Source organism: Phoenix dactylifera, chromosome 3 (genome assembly GCF_009389715.1).
Source record: "Phoenix dactylifera cultivar Barhee BC4 chromosome 3, palm_55x_up_171113_PBpolish2nd_filt_p, whole genome shotgun sequence".
Taxonomy (NCBI): Eukaryota; Viridiplantae; Streptophyta; class Magnoliopsida; order Arecales; family Arecaceae; genus Phoenix; species Phoenix dactylifera.
Window position 1 is genome coordinate 2884748 of NC_052394.1, and position 25297 is coordinate 2910044.

General features: G+C 41.6%; 2 protein-coding genes across 8 annotated transcripts; both read left to right on the plus strand.

The window, feature by feature from the left end:
• The first annotated feature begins 7411 nt into the window (after positions 1 to 7411).
• On the plus strand, positions 7412 to 10975 carry LOC103709860 (probable serine/threonine-protein kinase PBL25). Its single transcript, XM_008795385.4, has 5 exons — positions 7412 to 8023; positions 9089 to 9288; positions 9401 to 9590; positions 9852 to 10243; positions 10464 to 10975. Exons 1-5 carry the CDS (start codon positions 7879 to 7881, stop codon positions 10845 to 10847), a joined length of 1311 nt encoding a protein of 436 aa, XP_008793607.2. The 5' UTR covers positions 7412 to 7878; the 3' UTR covers positions 10848 to 10975.
• Positions 10976 to 11064: 89 nt separating this feature from the next.
• Positions 11065 to 23437, plus strand: LOC103709830 (alpha-taxilin-like). 7 transcript variants are annotated; one of them, XM_039124275.1, is made up of 13 exons: positions 11065 to 11660; positions 13155 to 13240; positions 13940 to 14042; positions 14615 to 14682; positions 14777 to 14854; positions 17187 to 17251; positions 18492 to 18558; positions 18644 to 18826; positions 20140 to 20196; positions 20324 to 20419; positions 22753 to 22799; positions 22892 to 23065; positions 23157 to 23437. In XM_039124275.1, exons 1-12 carry the CDS (start codon positions 11216 to 11218, stop codon positions 23061 to 23063), a joined length of 1467 nt encoding a protein of 488 aa, XP_038980203.1. In that variant the 5' UTR covers positions 11065 to 11215; the 3' UTR covers positions 23064 to 23065; positions 23157 to 23437. The 7 variants fall into 7 exon arrangements, 6 of the variants coding, with proteins under 6 accessions (XP_038980203.1, XP_038980202.1, XP_038980205.1 ...); XM_039124274.1 differs by having other exon boundaries at positions 22892 to 23285; XR_604516.3 differs by lacking the exons at positions 22753 to 22799; positions 22892 to 23065; positions 23157 to 23437 and adding an exon at positions 22217 to 22367 and having other exon boundaries at positions 20140 to 20236.
• Positions 23438 to 25297: the final 1860 nt, after the last annotated feature.

Sequence of the window (25297 nt, forward strand, 5' to 3'; positions counted from 1 at the left end):
AGACTTGAGGGGGTCTCATGCATTAATGGCAGGTCGTGCCGAATACTTGCGGAGATCTTATGCCTTGATGGCTTGGAGATAGCGGCAGGTTGTAGTGGAGTTGTCAGGTCCCTTAGAGGGTTAGGTGGAAATTGGATATTTGGCTAAGGCATGGGCTTGGCCTGCTGTGCTCGGCCTTCTGGTCTCGGCTCTCTGGTCTCGGCTCTCTGGTCTCGGCCTTCTGGTCTCGGCTCTCTGGTCTCGGCCTTCTGGTCTCGGCCTTCTGGTCTCGGCTCTCTGGTCTCGGCTCTCTAGTCTATGAGCTCGAGAGCGGAAGAGCCCGATCACTTAGGATGAGCTCGAGAGCGGAAGAGCCCGATCACTTAGGATGAGCTCGAGCTTGCTGATGGATTTGGGTGCTATAATTACATTTGTGGGGTGGTCCATTTTTCCACCAACACTACCCCCCGACTTCCGAGTCCGAGCTACTTTTTGGCTCGGGCGAAGGAAGTAGTTCAGTCATCGATCGTCCTGGTGCTGTGAGCGTTCTTACACCAAGGCGACTGAAGACGCTTTTTCTGCTCGGAGTCCGTTCTTTGGGGACGTCGGCAGAGAAGAATCCAAGTAAAGATAAATGAGAATGTAAAGACATTAAATGAATGGGTACCTTGTACCGTGTGCGTCCTTGCGCCGAGGCGACTGAAGACGCTTCTCTGCTCGGACTCCGTTCTTTGGGGACGTCGGCAGAGAAAAGTCCAAGAATAAAATAATGTAAAGACATTAAATGAATGGGTACCTTGTACCGTGTGCGTCCTTGCGCCGAGGCGACTGAAGACGCTTCTCTGCTCGGACTCCGTTCTTTGGGGACGTCGGCAGAGAAAAGTCCAAGTAAAGATAAATGAGAATGTAAAGACATTAAATGAATGGGTACCTGGTACTAAGTGCGTCCCTGCGCCGAGGCGACTGAAGACGCTCCTCTGCTCGGACTCCGTTCTTGGGGACGTTGGCAGAGAAATCCAAAAATAGAATAGACAATATAGAGAGATTAATGTAGAAACATTAAGTAAATGGGTACCTTGTACCGTGTGCGTCCTTGCGTCGAGGCGACTGAAGACGCTTCTCTGCTCGGACTCCGTTCTTTGGGGACGTCGGCAGAGAAATCCAAAAATAGAAGAGCGGGCTGAGCTCGTTGGCTGAAGACGATGGAGCACGAGCCGAGCTCGTCCGGTCAGAGAGGACCGCTACTCATCTCGATGTCTCGAGCATCCCTATAGCCGGGGCATCCCGACGTCTCGGGGCATCCTGACCGTGGTCAGGGTAGGAGCACGAGCCGAGCTCGTCCGGTCAGAGAGGACCGCTAACTCATAGCCGATGGAGCACGAGCCGAGCTCGTCCGGTCAGAGAGGACTGCTAACTCATAGCCGATGGAGCACGAGCCGAGCTCGTCCGGTCAGAGAGGACCGCTAACTCATATCCCGACGTCTCGGGCCATCCCGACGGATCGGGGCATCCCGTTGTGGCAGGGCATCCCAATATATTGGGGCATCCTGACCGTGGTCAGGGTAGGAGCACGAGCCGAGCTCGTCCGGTCAGAGAGGACCGCTAACTCATAGCCGATGGAGCACGAGCCGAGCTCGTCCGGTCAGAGAGGACCGCTAACTCATAGCCGATGGAGCACGAGCCGAGCTCGTCCGGTCAGAGAGGACCGCTAACTCATATCCCGACGTCTCGGGCCATCCCGACGGATCGGGGCATCCCGTTGTGGCAGGGCATCCCAATATATTGGGGCATCCTGACGTCTCAGGGTAGGAGCACGAGCCGAGCTCGTCCGGTCAGAGAGGACCGCTAACTCATAGCCGATGGAGCACGAGCCGAGCTCGTCCGGTCAGAGAGGACCGCTAACTCATATCCCGACGTCTCGGGCGTCCCTATAGCCGGGGCATCCCGACGTCTCGGGGCATCCTGACCGTGGTCAGGGTAGGAGCACGAGCCGAGCTCGTTGGCTAACCTGAAAATAGATAAAATATTGAATTTATTTGAAGCCAAAGTGGCGTCCTGTACCTTTTGGAGATATTTTGATAGCTCTCGAGCTTCGAAGTCCCTCAGGACTTGGTTCGGCACCGGCCTTCTTTGGCTTGATTTTTTAGGTGTTTTGCGCTCGGGTTTCTGAGCTCGGTCTGCATGAGCTCGGCGGGGGCTTCAGTGATGGCGACGCTCTGAAAGGGGAGCAATGTCGCGGGCGCCGTCCCAAGGACTTACGCCCGTAAGGAGGGAGTACATGCTGGTTTCTTGCTTGCTGCCGGAAGACAGAAGACTTGGAAGGATAATGGGATTTAATGGGGCTGTACCCTTTGTCACAGAGGCTTACAATCCCATTTTAAAGCTCCATAACTCTCCTTCTTCAGACCTCAGCTTTTATTTCTCTTTCTCCCCAACTCGTTGACGTGAGACTTGGACTACTACTTCTCACTGGTTGCCCTCACATACGTCGTTGCAGCGGGAGCCATGCCTGATTCGAGATGGCTCGGGAGTCTGGAGAAAGTTTCTTCCTCTGCTTAACATGATTCCGTGGAGGCGGCACAGGAGGGGCCTCCACTTGTTGCAGGCTTTGGGCTGTAAATAGCTAGCGCTTGGACTTGCTGCACAAGCGCATCGAAGTGCTCGAGTTGGACTTGTGGAACTTGATCTACCGGAGATCTTGATGGTGAATTTTGGACTGAGCGTTTGGGACTTGGAGCATGATACTCGAAGGGGAAACCCGCTTGTAGGGGGCTCCGGTTGAACTGGAGCCGGAGGAGGCGGTGCCGTTGGGATGCCCCTGGGTTGCAAGCTTGGGACAGCGGTAGCCAAGGCTTGCACTTGTTGCACCAGGGCATCAAACTGCTCCGGCCGAACTTGATGAACTGACTCAGCCGGAGGTGGTGAGTTCCGGACGGAATGCTCAGGACTGGGTGGAGGACGTCGAGAGGCATTGGAAGCCCCTTTGCTTCTTAGCTTCATGGCAGCGAACTCGGGCCCTTCCTCTAGCGCCAACTGTTGCTGGAAATTGGACCCGGGGGCCGCCGCGAAGCCGGAGAAGGAGGAGCTCCGCTGCTACAGGGGGCGGACGGCGGTGCGCCGGCCGGCTGCGTCCTCCACCGTGGGGCGTGGGAGCGTCCGAAGAGGGGTGGTGCGTCCAGTCCTGTCCTGTCCTGCAAAAAAGCCGGTGGCCGGGCTCTCCGGCGCCGGCCCTCCGATGCCTAAGTCAGAGGGGGCAAGTATGTGGAGAGAGCGGGGAGGAGAGTATATGGAGAAGACAGCAGGAATATTTTGATAAGATGAAGAAGATGAAGAGGGTGATATCCTCTATTGTGTCTGTGCTGTTTTCTTCTTTTCACCCGGTCCCGGAGGGTTCTCTCCGGCTTCGGGTTTTTCCTCCCGTTTTGGTCCCCCCTCCCTTTTCCCCCCCAGGTTTCCTTTTATAGGAGGATTTTTGTTACCTGGGAGGTGACAGGAGGTTTGTCCTGTTTTGTAATAATTGGGCACGATTTGGCCCATTAATGGCGTGGTGGAAAATAAGGCCGAATCAGACCGGAACCAGGGAGTTGTCACGGTCGATCGGACCTATTGGGGTGGTTGAACCGCCGGCCGTGGTGGGCCTGGGGTCCGTGGATGGTAAGTGCATTTATTACCGAGTGAACCGGCGGTCAGGGAGAGCCATACGCTTTGATGGTTCAGTGATCCAGAGATCGCCTTGAGCCGTGTTCATTAAATGACTGAATGCATCGGAGACTTGAGGGGGTCTCATGCATTAATGGCAGGTCGTGCCGAATACTTGCGGAGATCTTATGCCTTGATGGCTTGGAGATAGCGGCAGGTTGTAGTGGAGTTGTCAGGTCCCTTAGAGGGTTAGGTGGAAATTGGATATTTGGCTAAGGCATGGGCTTGGCCTGCTGTGCTCGGCCTTCTGGTCTCGGCTCTCTGGTCTCGGCTCTCTGGTCTCGGCTCTCTGGTCTATGAGCTCGAGAGCGGAAGAGCTCGATCACTTAGGATGAGCTCGAGAGCGGAAGAGCCCGATCACTTAGGATGAGCTCGAGAGCGGAAGAGCCCGATCACTTAGGATGAGCTCGAGCTTGCTGATGGATTTGGGTGCTATAATTACATTTGTGGGGTGGTCCATTTTTCCACCAACAGGCATGTTTGATTATACTAAAAAAAGAGCTCGGAAATCCTGAACTTAGAAAGAGCTTCTTGGCATGTTTGATATGTTTGGTTAGAAGTTCAAGCATGCGAAGAAGCTCTTAGAAGTGAGAAATTATTACATGGATCGGTCCAATGGACTAGTCCAAATCCTAAAGCACATATAGGGGCATTTCTCATCTGATCTTAAATTTTCTAGAAAGAGTGGCTAATTTTTTTTCCTAAAGCGGGTGTTTCATATAGTTCGAATATGGATACATCTAATAATGTCAGAAAATAATAGATTTTGGAGTGCTCTAGGTAACTCCTCCTCTCCGGCCCGCATGGTACTTTTACATTGATAGGCTACATAAAAAACTGCCCAGTCTATGCTCCGTTAGCCTCTTTAAATATGTGCGTGGTCTGAAAGACCACACGATCACTTACCATAGTCTAAATATCCAAAGAGTGACTATTTGCCTAGTCTGTCGGGCTTGGTCTATCCAATAGTTAAATTTAGAAAGTCCAGAATTTTTAAATGTGCAATATGACACTCATATGCGACGCGCAGCCGCGTTAACTGGATGATGAGCGTACCATGGTTGTTGACCTGTCATACGATCGAAGTCCAGGGCGAGTGCAGGTTAAAACTTACTGTTTTGGTGGCTTTCATAGAAACAGCAAATAGAATTGATGTTGGCTATACACTCAACTTGTCGTAATTTGATTGAAAGAGATGGTGTTAATTTGATGGTAAGAGGACGGGTGCAAAATTATGCCAACAAAGAAAGTTTTAACTCCATTTTTGCGTTAATAACCCTCTTATTAGGCTAAACTGCTTAATTAGCCGAACTCTCTTTTTTTGCTTGAGTTCGAGAACTTTGAAGGAGTGTAACGGGGGATTTTGCAAAATATGACAGCACTCAGTCCCCACCTTTTGGTTTACTTAACCCAATTAACTCAGATAAACATGGATAAAACTATTCCATCAAAATATGTGTTGTTTTATACTTTCATCTTTGCACAAAGTTATTCCATTTAAACTGGCCAACTTGGTGTTGCTGATCTCAAACAATGGTGGCGCTTTCAGTGCATTTGTTAGCGGGTGTATGTGAAAGGGGCCAGTAGTTGGCTGTCTCATTACCTTTTTTTTTAATTCTTGGCAATGGGCTTCATTACCTGCTAATATCTTTGAGTCAGCTTGCACATCCTTGTGGTGGAATGATGCCATTTTCCCTCAGCATTTCCATCTTGGTAAGCATAAAAAAACATTGTTCTTGAGTAAACGGAAGGAAAGAGCAGATAGCCAAGTGGAAGCAGCCTGCTTATATATGAGAGAGATTCCATCAAGTTGCATGGCTTATGATAGAATAAGAACTTGAAAGTAGTACCAGAAAATAAATAAGAATTTGCATATAGTATGTGGTAGAAACTTCAAATGACTATAAAATATAAATAATCAACACGAGCTTCAAGCTAGGATCTCCACTTATAGCGCTTACTACTCAAATTTGGCCATCAAATTAAGTTCTTACTTGACTAAACTTAATATTCCATGTTCACATGGAGCATTTAGTCTATTGATTTGTTTGTGCAACAACTTGTTTAGATTGAAAACTCTCTCAGCAATCTTTTTATATTTGATGGTAGCACATGTAATACATGAAGAATAGTGTGCGAGTGGAAAACAAATAAACAAGCTAGTGCAACGCATACCAGCCATATTATAGTCATCCATATGCTTGATCCGAGACAACAAATGCCAATGGCAAGTGATTGGATATTTTGAAGTGGTTCGCCATACATGTGAACATTTAGTGAGCATTAGAAGGGAGCATGTCTGTTGGTTAAATAAAAAAAAGGGAATCATATTCTCTTTAGGATGTATGTCTTGAATTGCGAGAGAAACCCTAGCAAAAAATTCGACTCCACGTTCGTCTTATGATAGAAGGGTTCTATGTGGTCACGGTCCTCTGGCCATTTGGCACCCGAGATTAGCACATGGACATTAGGAATGCTACAAGGATTTGGAATCAACCCCTAGGTTGGCTAGCTTGAAAATCTAATGGAACTTCAGCAATATGAGCTCTATAGTAGGGCAGCTGCAACTATGTAAACGAAGGTTTGAGTGTGGACCAATGCCCGATTTATTGTGCATTTAGTTTGGATTCTCTCCAATGGGGTCGATCGATCATTGATTTATTAGATTAGGGCATACGTGGTAGCCTTGTTCAATAATTCACCACTCATTGATGCATGGATTGTGAACTTTTATACGCAAGACTTCATGTTGCATGGATAGGCTCATGCACATATCTGGTATTTACTGATGAAATGATTGTAACTTTTAGTAGTTTTCAAAGTAAAAGATGTTCGGAAGTAAAACAAATTTGTAAGAAACAATGAACGATGCACTGGCATTTCCAGTAACCTAGTAGTTTAAGTCAGGAAGGCCTGGGAAGAACCTCATCTCGCCTAGGTAAATGGGATTATATGACCTGGGGCAAACTTTAAAAAAATACATATTCTAGAACCATGAGCATGTTCAACTCTATGCAAATCATATAGATTTACTTTTTATCTAGATCTAAAGTTTCATTATATGTACCTCCTCATCCATGACCAGGTCTGAAGCAATTTGCCATCAATACTTGAGAAAATAGTGCAAGATAAACACTTTGTCTTGCCTATGTATCCAAGAATTTTTTTTTAAAAAAGGAAGGAAAAAAACTTCAGTTAATGCAAATCTTACGAAAAAAAACATCAATATGAAACAATTTCAAAGCGAAATTTCATTTGTCTATCCCTCTAGCTTCTAGGTGAGGCATATGTTGCTCGCATGAAAATTAAATTAAAGGACAATAATAATTAAATTAAGAAATAATTAATTAAAAATTATATTTAATTTTACAACGAACTGTAACTCTTACTACAAAAATCATTTGATGGATTCATTGGGTTCACCTACCATCTGATATTAGCTGCCATTGTTTTTAACGAAGACTTTGCTGATTTGGACAGGCTCCATGTCTATGTATAGCAAGCAACTTATACCTGTATTTTTAAATTATTATAATTCCTATCATAACCATAACAATCCAGTCTTATTCTAGTTTTATTCTAGATACTTGAGATCGACTCCACGAATCTTCAGTCAAATATTCTAAAACGTCCAGTTTTAACAGAATTATCAAAATTAGTTTTGGGATTTCAAAGCGTACCAACCTAAATATTTTTGACCAACCGCAGTTCCCCTTTCTGCCCTTCCGTCCTCGCCCGCTCTAACGGCTGAAACCAACGCCAACGGCTAAACTCCAACCGACAAAACCTTCGTTGTTGTTCGATCCAAGCCTTTTCCCTACTCCTGCGAATCTTGACCCGCGTCTGGTCCTCAATTCCCGCCTTAATTCAGACACGTCCGCCTCTTGCGGAATGGAAACCGACGTCTCCCTTTTCCTCCTCTTCGATCCCTCCCCTCCCCTCCCAAATCCGAAAGAACCGTCTCCCTCAGGAGGTTTTTCGATCTTCTGGGGCCATTTCCTTGTTTAAACTGGATCAATTTGATAAGTTATTTGTTTTTTATGGTGAAATTTGTAGTTTGTTCGACGAGATTTTGCCCATTTGATGAATCGAGGGACTTAGTTCTTTATGCCCATCATTTTTTGACTATAGTGGATGCTGTAAATTTTTTGGAAGAATCCACAGGTACGTACGCTAGCTAGAGGGTTTCTTTATCGAGAAATGAGCTGCTTTTCTTGTTTTAACGCGCCGGCGGTCGACGACGCCGGCGAGAGGAGGGTATCAAGAAAGATTCTGGAGGCAGGGAAGAGGCCGGCTCCTGTGGCAGTTGCTCCGACGAGGGTCAGCGAGACATCCCCAAAGCCCGGTGAGTTGCTGCTCATCTGTCTTCTATTGTTACAAGCATGAAACATCGCAGTTTCTAATGGATTTTTAAGGTTATCGCATGAGACTCGTCGATTCTCCGATGAATTGCGTGCGGATCGATCCAAGTAGTAAAAACTGATGGAGTATTTGGTATTACAATGTAATGCGCGAGGTTGAATGATAGCTTGCTAATATAACCTTGAGGAACTTTAACCGCAACTGTTCGTTATTCTAGCTGCTGCTTGGTTCAAATTACCTACCACTCTTGGGTGTTATCATCTTGATTGATTGAATCTTAACCATTTGTTTTTCATCTACTTCTGTGTTTTAATTTGATAAATATCATTTTATTTCCTTTTCTGTGGATGGAAACTTTTCCCAAGTTTATGGTGAATAATTAATTTATTGATTAATTATCAAACAAATACTATGCTTCACATTTACCCCTCCACCGCACCTATTCTTTTGCAGCTTGACATCTTGCACTAATTTGTCTACAGATGTCATACATAGGATTCTACAGATGTAATTCTTGTACCCTCTACAACTGATTCATGAATCAGTCAATACAAATTCCTTTTCATGTAATCCTATGTACAAATCTAGGAGGTCTTGGAGCATGAATCAACGCCCGGTCCATGTTAGCTAGCTTGCAACCATTTTCTCCCATTCCTGGTTTTCTCCATCCAGATTCACTCTTCCATGTTTCCTGTTGTAGCTAATGTGAATTTATTCAATCAGTGGACTTAAAATTGCAGTGTGCATTTCTATGTTCTCTTTACTGGTACTGATGAAAGAATATTTGCTGTATGGAAATTATATGAGCCAAAGATTTAATTTTGAATTTATCATTCAGAATGACTTTTTTACATGTTGAAACATTTCTAGACTGCATCCTCAATAATCTGCATCACTGCTACTGTCTATGAGGGCAAAATTTGGTTGTGTTTTTCTGCAAGGGAGAATAGTTTAGCCAACTGAGGGGATCCACATTTATTTCTTCTGCATAGGAACATGGCATTGCTTAACTTGGATATTGGTCTATGCTGTAACCTTCCCTGCGCAGAAAATCTCCCTCAGAAGACCTCAACAGGGAATGCAGCTGAAGCAGCACCTAAAAAGGAAACCGGAAATGGAAATATTGCTTCGCAAACATTTACATTCCGCGAGCTAGCTACAGCTACCAGGAATTTCCGTGCTGACTGCCTGCTAGGAGAAGGGGGCTTTGGTAGAGTTTATAAGGGACATCTTGAGAAAACTAACCAGGTATTCTTTTCTCCAGCTCTGCTCTCTAGCCAATGATTTTTCCTGAATTTTTTTGGCGATTTTGAGAGAATTGTTCATGGATTAAATACTTGTGCCATTTTGTTTGCATCAGCTTGTGGCTGTTAAGCAACTAGACAGGAATAGTTTGCAAGGCAACAAAGAGTTTCTTGTGGAGGTCTTGATGCTCAGTCTCCTCCATCATCAAAATCTGGTCAATCTTATCGGGTATTGCGCTGATGGAGATCAGAGACTGTTGGTGTATGAGTATATGCCCTTAGGTTCCCTGGAAGACCATCTGCTTGGTGAGATTTAGTTTTTTCAGAATTATTTGCCATCTTGGAACCTGCCTATTTTTGTCAGCATCGAGTTTCAACCTTCTTGGATCATTAGGCTTTCTTTTACATGCATTAGTTCTAAGATTAACAGGCCATCTTTTTCAGGCTTCAAACCTATGATTTTCTTTTATATATCTAAATATGATGCCGATATATAGTTTATCCTTTCATTGTTGTTTTGCATATTGCTTTTAACTTAATGGATTCTGCACTACATTGTCTTCACAGAGATCCCTCCTGATCAGAAACCACTAAGCTGGTATACTAGAATGAATATAGCTTACGGCGCTGCTAAAGGTCTAGAATACTTGCATGAGAAGGCCAGCCCACCTGTGATCTATCGCGATCTAAAATCATCCAATATCTTACTTGATGAAAGTTATCATCCAAAGCTTTCTGATTTTGGACTAGCCAAAGTTGGCCCAGTAGGAGATAAACTGCATGTCTCGTCGAGGGTGATGGGCACATATGGCTACTGTGCACCAGAGTATGCAAGAACAGGTCAGCTCACTTTGAAGTCGGATGTATACAGTTTTGGAGTCGTTTTATTGGAGCTAATCACAGGGAGAAGAGTCATTGATACAACCAAGGATAAGGACGAACAGAATCTGGTCGCTTGGGTATGTGCTGCCTAAATCTATCTATATAGCTGAGCATGTGTAATTAGACTCAACACCATAAAGTGGAATTCATGCACACTAGTCAGAAATTTCCCTAAAGATGAAACAAATCTTCATATCATTAGTTCAATTCACACATTTCACTCGTGCCGAGTTTGTTGATACCTCTTCATGTTATGCTACTTCCTATGATCCTCCTACTCTTGTTCTGATTTTACAGGCACAGCCCATATTCAAAGACCAGAAGCGGTATGCAGAGCTTGCCGACCTGCTTCTCCAAGGGGACTACTCTGAGAGAGGCTTGAATCAAGCTGTTGCTGTGGCTGCCATGTGCCTGCAAGAGGAAGCTGAAGTCCGGCCATTCATGGCTGATGTTGTTGTGGCCTTAAGCTTCCTCACTGGAGAACCGGCTGCTTATGAAGAGAGCTGTTCTCAATCCTCCCAATCCACACCAAGGGAAGAAGATATCGAACCAGATGAACACGGCTTGCAGGATTTGAGTGCTTTCGATCGGCAGCGTGCGGTGGCAGAGGCCATCCGATGGGGTTCGAATTCAAGACAACCAGGGGGGCTAGCATCAAACTGCTGGTTCGTTGTAATATAAGAGATTGTTTGAATTTGGTCTTGTAGTTATACAAGTATAGCTCATTCCTTTCATCCAAAAGATCGAAGGGACATCTTTTGCAACTTGATCCATTTTCAAAAATAACATGTCGATGGTAGTTTCCATCAGTATCATGCAGATATGTGGGTTGATGATTTCATATACAGAATTCTGTCATCAGTACAGTAGATGCATCATTGTTTCTAGGTAATGGTTGCTGAGGATCCTCGTCTCTAATTGGAGTCGGCAACGACGACGTCAAGAACGCCGACTTTGATATAAATTGGATCCCACCGGTGCGGGGGCCTCTTTGACCTCCAAAACCCCCTTCCACTTCTCCAAATCCATCCTCCTTCCCACCACCGGAAATGTCTCTTCCGCCGGTGTCCGACATGGAGAGCTCTCCCGCGAACCGACTCCTAGAAGCGGACTCGCTGCCCGACGGCTTCGTCGAGAGCTCCACCGAGCCCCCGGCTGCGCCGCCGGACTCCAAGGACGCGTTACACGGTCTTGGTCCCTCCGGCGAGCGGGGAGACGGATTGTCACTCTCTGGCGCGTCCGAAACCCTAACTCCCGAGAGCTTAGCGGATGGGCTGCACAAGTTGACAACGAAAAAATCTACTGATTTCTTATCGCAAAAGGACAGTCTTGATCATCGCGATGATTCAGTGGGAGTGGAACATAGGATCTTGATGCCTACACCGGACAATGATCCATCGGAGAAGTCGAAGGAGATGAATTCGCCCCAGAACGAGATCTCGGTGTCCTCGTCTTCAGAAGAAAGCCGAGGGGACTGTCAGTCCTCTGGAAAAGGTATTGATTTTTATCTTTTATTTGTTTTTTCTCAAGTAGCCAAGTGATCAGAAGTAAGAATTAGATCATGATTTGTATCTTTTTTCAGGGTTCTAACACGAATCTTTTTGGTCTTTTTGTTTTTTTTGAAATGAAGTATGTAACTTGTGTGAGCTAATGATTTTTGTATCGGAGAACAAACGGCGGACACTGGGATTCGTTCTAGAAAGATTGCTACTAAGAAGTTCTTTCAAAACGGAAGCCACTTCTTTTTGTCTCTCCTTCCGTTTATGAGTTCCTTTGATTTAATGATTTTATTTATGAACATCTCCTTTTGAAGGAAGAAAGCTGCCAGCTTCTTCAAGGTTGTTAAAGGAAGGCTTGAACAGGGTAATAGGAATTGAATAAGAAAAGATGATTTCATAACGAAATAATAAGGTCAAATGATGTAATGGAGATAGGAGTACCGTTTTTTCTTTATTTCTTGTATTCCTTTTTTTTCAAAGAAAACATGGCCTAGGAATAGAAGGGTAATAGTTTCAAGAGACTGTTGTTTTTTATGGCGATATGTTCGAGGAAAAGGTGGAAGTTTGTTGGGAAATCAGGGAATTATTCTATGAACCTTGTAGTAGAGGAATTTGGTGGCAGCTTCAAGATAAGGTGATCTTAACAACCTGGCCGTTTAGATGATATGGGAAAATGATAAGCAGAGTTAAAAATGTTATCTTTTATTTTATTTTGGGAGAGGGGATAAGCATGAAGAAGAAGAAGAGAACTGAGGAGAGAAGAGCTGTGTCGATTGAATGATTAATCTTCATGGTAGTTCATAAATGAAGGGAAGATAGTAATGTGGGTCACACAATTGCCCTTCATCAGTACTTGATTCTGATATATACTAGTTGTTTCATATTAAGATAATAAATATGGGCCCTAATACAAGTAAGATACTGGCTAAGACAGATAACATGCACATTAACATCAAGATATTAGTTTATTGATAGTATCTTTAACAAGACTAGCTGATAGTGTTCTTATATGTTTCGATAAAGTGATCATCAATTTAAGTAAAAAAAATGGTCTGGGATCACAGGTCATGGGAATTTTAATTGCGTGTCTACAATGGCCATCTGGAGAACTCCTTTATAATAATTGCACAATTGCATAAATAAGTATTTTTATGAAGACATATAAATATGAGATATTTCATAGTGACACTACTTTTAGCCAAAAAAACTAAAATAAATGATGTTTGACTTGCATAGAAGTAATTGTGGTTCTCGGTCAAAAAGAAATACCAAGGACTTGCATATTAGGATGGATTGGTGATCTCTGCATGAAGTATGTGAAGTTTCTTATTTTGACTACTCCTAGTGGAATGTGTTGCAATATATTTGTAGTATGTAAGCACCGAAGAAGCCAGCAAATCTTAGCTAATGATTCATTAGGTGCACAGAAACTTACACTGAACTGTCAGATTTATTGATACTTGTGTTTTCTTTCCCATGGTCTTTGTAGATGCTAAAGGGTCCTTGGAGTTACATACCACCAATTGGAAGGAAAGATCCACTGTAGAATACGCTGATAGTTTAAAACATCAAAAGGTAGTCACTAAATATTGTAGTACCCTTGTTGTGTTATATCAATTCTGCAATGTTGAGGAATAAAAATTAGTTGGAGATAGTCATTCACCAACTTATCTGTACCCTGTTTCTTCTTATAGCTACGATTGATAGCATAGACAATTAAATGAGATCATCATCTGTACTGGTTTTATTTTGCCTGAATGATACTTTGAATGATGTTTACCTTGATGATAAAATGAATTATGCTTGCAAAATTTGACTGTAGCTACTGTAAATTTGTATTAGTTCCATTTTGCTATGATATATTTTCTTTTTTCCTTTTCCCATTTTTTGAAGGGCACCATTTCCCTTATCACTTTGTTCCAGGAAGCTGGTTTTTTGCCTATGCTTTTTCTTTGTGTTACCTAGGAATTTTGGCGTTCTTGTTTTCTTCCAGGAGTTCTTTGGTCTCTTTGAAAACTTGCATTGTAGGCTACTATCATGCTGTACTACCTTCTTTTTCTTCTAGATTTTTTCCTTTCCCAGAAGGACATAAGTCAAGAATTACATGGATCAGTTTGTTGTGTCAAAGCAGCAAATCTTTTGGTTTCTGTAGCTTGTGGGTTCATGACATAGAAAATTAGTTTTTTACTTTTGGTATTTTAGCTAGTTTCTTTTAATTACTTTCAGCGCGTGAATTGCAGGGTGATATCACTTTGTATCTCATTGTCTTTTCAGGATGAAGCAAAACGTAAAGCTGTAAAGCGTGGAATAAAGTCAGAAGAAGAGTCATTAGAGTTTACTTTGAATTATCAGAAAGTTATAGCAGAAAGAGATGCCGGCAAGTATCAAGATATTACTTTATTAACTTTCAAGATATGAAATGTTCGTGGCTGAGCACTAAATAGGGACATATAGTATTATCATAGTCTATGCTTTGTGCCTCTGGGAGTGCCACCCACGTTTCATGAAATATATAGTCACATTTATCACAATAACCCTTGCGCCCCTCATTTGGGTGTTTGCTAAATCATTAATTTATGACCCTTTCTGGATGTTTTCTTTAAGAAGTTCTTTTTGGACGTGCCTTAATGAGCTTGAAGATATCTTTTCAGTAGGCTTTATCATGACTATAGTCGGAATCAGAATATCCAATCCTTGAATGTGAAGATATTGGTGCTCTGTGACAGTTGGAATCCTAAAAAATGGGAGATTTATGTCCTTTGTCCTTAGAATATTCCATAGCACATGCTTATCTGCCTGTTTTCTGATGTTTATGACTCTATACATTTAGTTATTTTAATTTAGAAAGCTCCTTGAATAAGTAACAATGGCCTCTATTTCCTGCAACCACATTTTTTTCAGATTAAATTATATCAGGTTTCTTGTTTTAAATTTGCTTGCATCTTCAAGCTGTTGCTGTTCGAGAAAGGCTTGAGCCACTTTGTAGAGAGCTGCAGTGTCACAATAAGATGCTCATGGTACATTCTCCAATTAAAAGGCACAATCAAATTATAATGGCATTATTTCTATATGCTATTCAACTATATTTATAGTTGATGTACTTTATTGCAGGATGAATGCCAAAGATTATCAACGGAGGGACAGAATATGAGACTAGACTTGTCTACAAAATTTAATGATGCAATCAAGGCATGCTCATATTTTATAGTAGTCATAAATACATAGTTAGTGCTTATTTCATTAAGAAAATATACAGTTTGCATAAATGTGGTTTGGAACATCGAGAATCTTTCAAAGGTGCCATATGTTGAAATGGGAAAATAATAGATATTAGCTACCCAAAACAAGCTCCATAAATGAAAAATTTTGATATTCAAACGGTGAATTATGGAATACGAATATACAGCATAAGCACTCACTACTGTATATACAAACAGTATTTAAGCAATAGAAAGTTATTGATGTAAAATAGCTAAACGGCTTTATCTTTGTTTCTCGTATGTTCTTTTTTTTCTGATTAAATCTTTTATATCAATAAAATGTTATAGTTCAGTAAGTTACCCTATGCCTGGGCAGTATGATAGATCAAAGAACAGCAAAACAGTAAAGGAGAGATGAGGATCTCATTCGTAAAACAAAAGCAAAGAGAAGACAGAAGACAATAGAAAGGGATACAGTTTTTCATTTAAAAACTAATCATTCTTGATTTTATATGCAACTGACCTTCAAGAACCTGAATCGAGATATCGGCCCCATATCTGGACACTGACAGCAAATTTCTTTCCAACATCTTTTGTGCAGTTCTAGCCTTTCTTTCAATATTAGAAGATTGTGACCTCCATTGTAGTTTTGACGTATACCTTGTTGGGTTTCCACGAACTCAACATTCCCAAGAGGGTTCTTGTAAAAGGAGCTGCCTTCTGAATCACTTCCTGTGTTTCTATGCAACATGACACCCCAGGAGCACGTTCTAAACAAACTTAACCACATTTTCACACAAAATAAACTGCTAGGTACAAGCATCCTTCCGAAGGTTACGGATCAAGATATTATTCAGAACCACCATGCACACAAAGTGAATGGAATTTAAGCCACAAGGACAATCAGGATTCCAAGAATCAAAATTATAAGATAGCTACGTATGGAAGCATCTTAGTTTTATGTCACTATTTATTCGTGAAGGACATTTTTCTAATCACCTAATTTTCTTCAGAATTGGGTGGCTAGATTTCTGTATTTTTTATTGATTTATAATTTCCAATGTCTTCCTTGGTGGTAAGGTATCTTGTGCACGTGCCAATAGAAAAAATATTTTGTGCACATGCAAGATACTAGGCAGAATAACAGAAAAAAGGTTAAGTTCTTACACATTTGATTGTTGAAGCTTATCTGATGGGGACATTCTAATAACGTCTGACAAGGCGATTTATGAAAGTCTTGTGCATTGTCGAAGGAACCACGAGCATACCTTCTGGCAAATGTATATATACTAACTTACTAAGATATGTGATTGTACACTTTAAGAGAAAAGGAAAGCAAAGTTGATGTCCTTATTAACACTAATGTATATACATACACCAAAAAGAAGAAAAATAAAGAAAAATAAATATTTACAAATATAATTATCAGATATTTTTAGTACCGTGGTTGTTATAGGGGAGACAGTTTTCTCTCCGTGATACTTGAATGTTCTGTCCACTGGGATAAGTGACTCAACTGGCAGACTGTTAAGGAAGTGTATTCTAAGCCTTTGTTTGGGTAATCAAGTTTTTGTCACCCTTTACTTCAACTTTATTCTCTCTCTCTCTCTCTCTCTCTCTCTCTCTGTGTGTGTGTGTGTGTGTGTGTGTGTGTGTGTGTGTGTGTGTGTGTGTGTGGGTGTGGGTGTGTGTGAGGGGGGGGGGGGGGGGGGCATGCGTGGATTATATTGTGCCATTTATGAACAACTAAGCAATCAGTCCAATCATTGTGCCTTTCTGCAACTTGGGGCCATGGGGCCATTGCTAATTAGTAGGCCAAATTATTGACCATCTCATATACACAATCAAACTGAGCTAATCTCCTCTGTCATCTCTTATGTCATAATAATTTTTCTCGTTTTTATGATACAAGTTGTGGTTTTATTAGTCCATCTTGTGTTTATGTTGGTTTATTGTTTCACATCATTTTTACTGGTACATCAGTATTCTGGTAGAAAGCCTGCTTCACTTCAGCAACATCACTCGCAAGGTGTTGTTTATGAAATACAACATGAATGATACTAGTCTACAATAATCTGCCTTTCTTTGTTTACTGTAAGATTAATTGAGGAAAAACATACATAACATTCACTAGGTATTTCCATGTATTGATTAAAAAATCATCGACTTCATTTTGGCTATTTGCCTTGCCATATGCCTTAAACCTGTTTCCAAGTTTTTCATTTTGTTTGCTTTGCATTTGTATTGTAATTGAGTTTTCTTATTGTTTTCTGATTTCTAGCAACTAATATTTTGATAATGGTCTCTGTATTGTGTTATAGGATGTAAGTAGTAAGCTCGAGGAGCAGAAAAATGAGTGCCTTTCTCAACTCAAAGACAATGAGATGTAAGATGTGATTTATGTTTAGATTGAATAGTTAACAGTAAAAATATGTTTTCATAATTAGATCTTGAATCATTTGGTTTAATGCTTTTGGAGCATGCTCTTATCATCTTATTTTGGCTAAGCATGGACTTTTTGTTTAGATATAGAGAATTCTTGACTTGCTTCTTAGGAGTTGCTTTTCTTGGACATAGTCATTACCTTTTTTAGTTTTTCCTTGCAATTTTTTCTGTGCATTTATTAATCATCATTATGAGTTGGATGGTACTTGATCATCATTAAAAGAAGTTTCTCTTATCATATACGATCTACGAACTAACAGAAATTTGGTCAATTTGATGGGCAAAATAAGTTAGCCTTCTAAACATCTACTAAAAGAATGATCTTAGAATTACAAATTTTGATGTCATTATGAAGGACCTTCGACCAAAGCATGTTATTAAGATTCTATGTCCACATGTGTATTATGGTCGGTGGAACCGTCCCGAATCGGGCAGTTCCACTCTTTCCGAGCCATACTAGTCGCTCCTCGGTACAGTTCGGGCTGTAAAAACGGCACGCTGCTAGAGTCGGAGAAGGAGAAGAGAAAGAGAGAGCGAGTGGTGGAGGGAGGGAGAAGCAAGGGAACCAACCGCGGCCTCCCCCCCCCCCCCCCCCCCGGTCTCTGCCGGTGTCCACCACCTCTCCTTCTCCCTCCCTCTCCCGCTCGCTCTCTCTTTCTCTTCTCCTTCTCCGGCTCCGACAGCATGCCCTCTCTCGGTACAGGCCCGGCACGGCCCATACCGAGTCGTCCCGCCAGAGAACTGGTACAGTTCCTAGCACCGGTTCCTCTAACCTTGATTTATATTAATGTAATTTTAAATTATGTTCGATGTTGTGTGTATCACTGTTCAAAATAATTGGTGATTTTGGAGATCCTATCTAACTTGTCTTACCTCATGGTAAGAGGTGTGGTCTGTGGTTTTGGATTATATTTTGACAGTTTCATTTCTAGTGCAGTCATAATGAATATGAAATATTCTTTTCCCGGCAGCAAACATCTTTTCTTTTTTAAACAGATTGTGCACCTGCCATGATAATATATTTCATGTTACATTTTAATCTCCATTGGAATTTTTTCTGATAGTTATCAATTTTCGGAAATGTAAATGTCTCCCTCCCCCCAGTATCCTTACTTTAGGCTTTCATTATATTTCTCATGTTTCTTCTATCTAACACTAGGTTTTATGAGATTTTATTGTAGGCTGAGAAATAAGTTAAAACATCTTGCTGATCAATATGCTCTCTCTGAACAACAGTTTGCCCAAAAAGTAAGATCTTCTGTGGTTTTACTAATTTTTAACATGTTTACTATAAGATTAACTATTTTTCCTGGTTTAAAAAATTAATGTGCAGTTGAAACAAAAAACCCCGGAACTTCAGCTTGCTGATGTGAAAATTCGAAAACAACTAGAGAAGTCTGGTCAAGAACAAACTCAGATGCAACTGTACGCCGAACAAATTGCACAACTTATGGCCACTGAGAAGAGTTTGCATTTACAGCTTGCAGCTGATGGAGAAAAATTTCAGCAGTTTCAGGTACTTTTTCATATCTAATTTTGTCGCACTAAAGGTTCTTCAGAGGATATATTTATCAGGATATGTTATCCATTTATCATAAGTCAGTTACTAATTTAGACTGAGAAAATATTGCTAATGTTTGATGTAACACCACTGCTAGGACATTCTGCAGAATAACATCTGTACTTGGACTTGCATTTTAGTGCTTTACCCATATATGATGATCTGATAACATTGCAAATTGGCCTAGATGCATTCAACACACAAAAGATTTATGTTGTTGTTTCATCCACTTTATGTTGTATACATATAGAAAGAGGTTATGAGAGAGCAATATTAAATATTTAAATGTTGAAAAGTAATAGCCCAAGTATATGCTTACTAAATATCTGGTCTGTTAGTCTGCTATATTAATTATCAAACTACCTATCCTTGTCAACCTTCATTTAGTCATTCATTTTGTTCTTCTTATTGTAGAGAATATTTAGTTTTGTGCTGTTTATCTTCGCAAAAAATAAATCAAATCTTATGAGTGAGGATATTATTTGATCCACTTTGTTTGTACTAATTATATCTTCATTTCTGAGGATTCAGCTTGTTACACGGTTGACTCAATCAGCTTTTAAGAATATGCATGGCAAACAAGCTCAATGCCAAGTCTATGGTTCCACAAGAATTTTGAACCTTCTCCTTATTTGGAAGATTTACATGAATACACCATCTCAACTAGCTATCCATTACCCTATTATTGCATTTTGTAGGTTTCCTCTCAGAAGTCATCCTTAATTCCTAGTTGTTAGGCACATCATTTGGTATTCTTATTTCTACAATGCTGTTATACAGGCATGGACTTTTTATGTTACCCAAATTTCCAGCCGAAATTCAAATTTTTGTATTGATAAAGTTTGATGAATTGGCAAAAGGGCAGTCACTAGGGTTTTGGACATCAAATAAGAACCACCTGCTGATTAGCTGATGGAAGCATGAGCACATCCGGCTCACACTTGTTCTGCATTAATTTATTGACTGGGATGAGGACACTCCTGGCTTACTGGCTGAAGGGTGCGCCTCTTTTTATTTATTTTTTTTCCAGAAAATATTGGGCCTGATCAATTTCTTCCGAAAGAAGGATGTAACTTAAAAGTGCAACTTCCAGCCTAATTGAGTATATTTATATTGGAATTCCTACCATTGTCTATCAAGGAACCAGATGTTTCGAATCTCCAATTATCAACTGCATCATTAGTTCTTATGCTTTCCAGATAATGTCTTCTTTTGCACGGATCAAACAAGAATAAAACCAATATTCAAATGTATACTGTTCTCTTCAGGAAGCTTTGTCAAAAAGCAACAATGTCTTTGAAGCATTTAAGCAGGAGATGGAAGAGGTATTTTTGCATTTGAGTTGGGATTTCGTATTTATATAAAGTAATAGCCCCAAACTTTTTGAATATATAATTTTATGTATATCTTCTACTAACTAATATTATTTCTGTGGCACTTGAATTTAATCAGATGGCAAAATTGATAAAAGAACTTGAGAAGGAAAATGAATTTTTAAAGAACAAGTGTGAGAAGTCAGATATTGCCCTTGTGAACCTTGTTGAGGAGGTAAGCTGAGCATTCATGTTGAAATTAATTGCTAGTTTTTGATGTTTTTAACCCTCCAATGGCACTACCTCACTGAGAATCCAAGATTATAGGTCTTTGCTATGCAAAAAAAATTTGGTCCATGTAAATTATGTGTGGTTGCTTTTTTTTTTTTCTCATTCCCATGTCGATAAGACATGAAATGTTGTTGGTTTGTCATCTTCTTACATTGTCTATAGTGTAAATATCTGTTGTTTTTTTTGTCAGAAGCACGACAAGTATAGAAGTAAAATTCTAAATAAAAAGGGTAAGTGGTTGTATTTTTTATATAGGATTATACAAACTTCGGGCCTCTGAGCTGGTTAATGGCAAGTGGTGTCCTTTTACCACATGCCAACTATTATAATAGGCATAAAGACTATCCATAGTCCCAGCCCTTTAAGGTTGGCTTTAGAAATATCAGATTTTCCTTATTTCCAATAAATACATGATCTGTCAGGGAAGCATCTATGCACCTACTCCATCTAGACAATTTTATGCCTTCACTTCCCTTCTGATCCTAGCTTTAAATTGCAACCGTTCATTTGCCCGTGCAGTTTCCGATTTTCTGCTCACTTTAAAGACGGTATAGATTGTTTTCCACTTCTTTCTATCATACTAAGATGGCTCCAGAGGTGGGCATAGATATATAGTCCCTTTTAGCTAGTTACTCCACAGTCACAATATGGAAGCTAGTATTGATATATGAATTTTAATCATGCTCTAGATGATAATATGTAGCTGGGGGAAAAATTACAAGATTCAAGCTTTATCTCGTACATCTATCACCAGATTGGACATACGCTGCAAAAATACCCAGGGAACTCCTTGCTTTTCAGTCTGAATGTCAAGTATCTGTTCCCTTTTATCAAAAATTTTTCACGTGTATCTGTAGCTAACTTAATTGTTCAGGAGACAACATGTTGAAACTGTTTTCTAGATGTTTACATTTATAAAGGAACATATAAAAGTGAAAATCAAAAATAATATGTTTTCTTGATATCAGTCACTATAGGTGGAGAAGAGAATTTAGAGGGGGTGGTAAGTAAATTCAATGGTTTGGAAAATCTCAAAAGTCTGTTTTTGCTTTTTAGATTTATGGAGACAGTAACTTTTCCTGTTTAAAAATAAGGCAAGTATTAGCTTTCTCTGATGTAGAACAGTAATATGAGTGATGTGATAGAACTGAGTGAAAATCCTGTTGTGTACTAGTTCAAAGGTATTCGTAAGGGATGCCCTTGCTTCATGTATTGTGAGTTATCCTTCATGAATATGGTGCAGATATAATGGCTGCATCTGCATACTTTTTCCTTAGGAAAAAAAATATAAATAACATTTTCCTGCCATTTTATGCAGAAAAATCACGTGATTGGAAGTTGAGAATTTTCAGGAGAGTGGGTTGGGTTGCCAAAACACGAGTTAAATAAGAGCACTGAAGTTGAAAAGTTATAAATAGAATTTTATTTATTTTATTTTTAAATTCTCAGGTTTGTAATTACAGAGGAATGGTATAATCATAAATTATCATGATTTCTTGGCACATATGATCTCCACTTAAACAAGTATATTTGCACTGCTAAAGGAAACCGCGAAATCTGTCCTATAGTTTGGCCAACACAGGATTAGCTTGTTTTGGAAAATCTGTCCTATAGTTTGGCCCTCACAGGTTTAGCTTGTTTTCAAAGGTTCGGTGGCTATTATATGCTTGCAGCTATTGTTTCCATCCCCTTCGACGAAAGACAATCTTAGTGATTTTGCCCTGCTTTTAAATTGTCAAAGCGAGAACTTATGAAGAAACAGCTGGAAAAAGTGAAGAACCAGAAAGAGAAGCTCGAATCTTTGTGCCGATCACTACATGCAGAAAGGAAACAAAATTTAGTTGGCAGCAATACAGATCCAGTTAGTATGCAAGTCACAGGAGCTCCAGCAAATGAAGATTCCCAAAGTTAATGGATTTTGGCAGTTCTCACCAGCAAAAGTTTGCCTGAAATTTCAGATTTTGTGCAAGAATTTATGCCTATAGTGCAGTTCTCTCACATCTCATTATGTATTAAGATTCTTTTGTAAAATGAATCATATTATGTGATGATATCTCCTCGATGTGAAAATGAAAAGAATGGTCCTTTTGTCACCGCCTTATCCATATAGTGAATTCTGCATGAATTTTTTATGCGATTGTTTGAAGCTGAACTTTGCTGCTATTATCTCTAGTTGTTTCTTTAAACTAATTCTCAATATCCAGTCAGGAACCTGTTATTTTTTGAAATGTCTTGTTGTCTTGACCATTCTTTGATCAACATGTTCTTTCATTCCAGCTATTGGGTTCGTCAAATTCCATAAAGTGGACGAGTAAAGATGCTAGGTATATGTGATTGCTTTAAGCTAATGGGTAGTCCAAGTATTTTCCTCCTGCAGCCCCTCTTGGTCTCTTATATTTCTTCTTCGTGAATTCAGGCTAGTGTCGATTCGGTTTGATATGGACCAAACTGTCCGGTTCCGATCAATTCCACAAAAGATGATCTATAGGATCCCTGTTCTCAATATAACTAGTTCCTTCAAAGCATTTTATTTTTTATGCATTTATGGACTCAGAAACTACATACAGCAAGAAGCATTTCTATATTAAAGGTAAAGGTTCGTTCCATGGCATCATAGAATGCCATATTTGATGACTATAAAAAAAAGCTAAATCCATGTTACCATGTGGGATGGCGTGAAGTTGAAGTCCCTCGCAAGATAGGAGTCTTGGTGGTTGCAGCGCGTCAAATGCGATCACGGGACGGGATTCCTCTTCTGGACACTCGGTTTTTCTTTGAAGCAGAAAAGCTGGAGCCATTTCTTAATGCTGAGAAAACTGCCTTCAAGTAGAAAAGTTTGCGGCAATTTCTTATGCAACGACGTGAACGAGAGTTTGCGAGGATTGGGGAAAAGAAAAAAACAAGGTATAACAACAGGGCCCTGTAATTAATTCGTTAGTCATTCAAGTAACATTACCTGCATTTGTTATTCCACAGTGCGCCCATCTCCTCTCGCCATGGGATGAGCAAGGATGACATTTATTCGATGCAGTTGAGATGTCAAGCGGTGCAGGGTCCCATGTAAGACCAAAATGATGCAGAACCAAAATGAACCCAACTTGGAGCTGTGTAGGAGACTTTGTTTTAGATTTGGTTGAGTCCTTGCTTAGTTTAAATTGGGTCCAAAATTATATTTGTTTAGTTCCAATTTTAGGCTTAATTAAGAGTCTAGTTTGATTAGGGTTATGATGAGGGATTTTAGGGTCAGTTGTGGTGATATAAAAGGGGTTGTACAGGAGCGCCGAAAGGCTCCTTCTTCATAGATTGTTTTCCCACGAATAAAAAAAAAAAAAGAAAAGAAAACAACCAAGCTCTGTTTTGGAGCCCAACTTCTCCCTGTTCCCCTCTGTTTGGTTGTGGATTCAGCCGCAGAACAGAGGTCATCTTCTTCACCTCGCTTCCCCGCATCAGTTGGTATCAGAGCAGGCGCCTCCTGCTTCGATGGTGGATGACAACGGCGTAGGTGTCCGCCCCGTCGACGGCGATCACGGGGAACGAGCCCTTTGGGCAGCGATCCGCGGGTTGGAGGGAGCCGTGCATGAAATCCAGCAAAACCTCCAAGCCATGCGGATCGAAAGCGCTGTGGATCCCAACCGGGAGCGTGTGCAGACTCGCGAGGATCTCCCTCACGGTCCACCGGCACCGGTGCGAGATCCACCCCATCAGCGGCGCCAGCGAGTTCCTCCGGAGTCTTCCGATGAAGAGGAGGGAGCCGCGGTCTATGGGACGGTCGGTGGACCGCATCTGCACCCAGGCGAGTACGGCTTCATCGGGGGCGAACGGGACCGAAGGCCCTTCTACCACCGCTGTCCGGATGAGGGGCCGCCGGAGGAAGAGCTTGGTGGGCGGCGTCCATGGAGGAATCAAAACCGTGCGGGCCACGGGCTCCGTGGACTCGACCGAAGACCCCCTGGGGATATGGCCTTTGACGGCTGGCCACCTGATGACGATGGAGTTTTCTACGAAGCACAGGAGCCGCGTCCACGGGTGAACAGGTTCCCTGCAGGAGGTAGGAATGCGGAACCCGTGAGGAACAGGCTCCCTTGGGGCGTTCGTGATAGGGGCTCCCCTGATTTCAGATTGAAGGTGGATCTCCCAGCATTTAACGGTAATCTTCACATTGAGGGATTTTTGGATTGGTTGGCCAAGGTAGAAAAATTTTTCGATTATATGGAAATCCCAGATCAGAAGAAAGTGAAGCTGGTCGCGTATAAACTGAAGGGAGGAGCATCTGCATGGTGGGATCAACTGCAACATAACCGTCTACGGCAAGGAAAGATGCAGATCACCACCTGGCGCAAGATGAAACAACATTTGCGTGGCCGTTTTCTCCCGCCTGACTACGAGCAGGCACTCTACCATCAGTACCAGAACTGCCGACAGGGCCCCCGGACGGTGACCGAATACACTGATGAATTCAACCGCCTCAACGCCCGCAACAACTTGTCAGAAACAGAAAATCAGCAAGTGGCAAGGTACATTGGTGGGTTAAAGCCGGCCATCCGAGATCAGGTAGATTTATATCCGGTGTGGAGTCTGACGGAAGCTACAAGTTTGGCCTTAAAACTAGAGGCGCAGGCGACACGAAAGGCACACCAATTTCAGCCCATGACTAGAGCATCATCCTCGCGCTCCACCATGGCAAAGCAGAAGACTGTTGAAGGGGCGGCCACCTCGAGTCAACCACCACCGATATCCACATTGAGAGGAGCCGGAAATTTCAGCAGGCAGCAGGCGGCCCCAAAAGGTAGTGGCAACCCCTACGAGAGACCCATGCCTATAA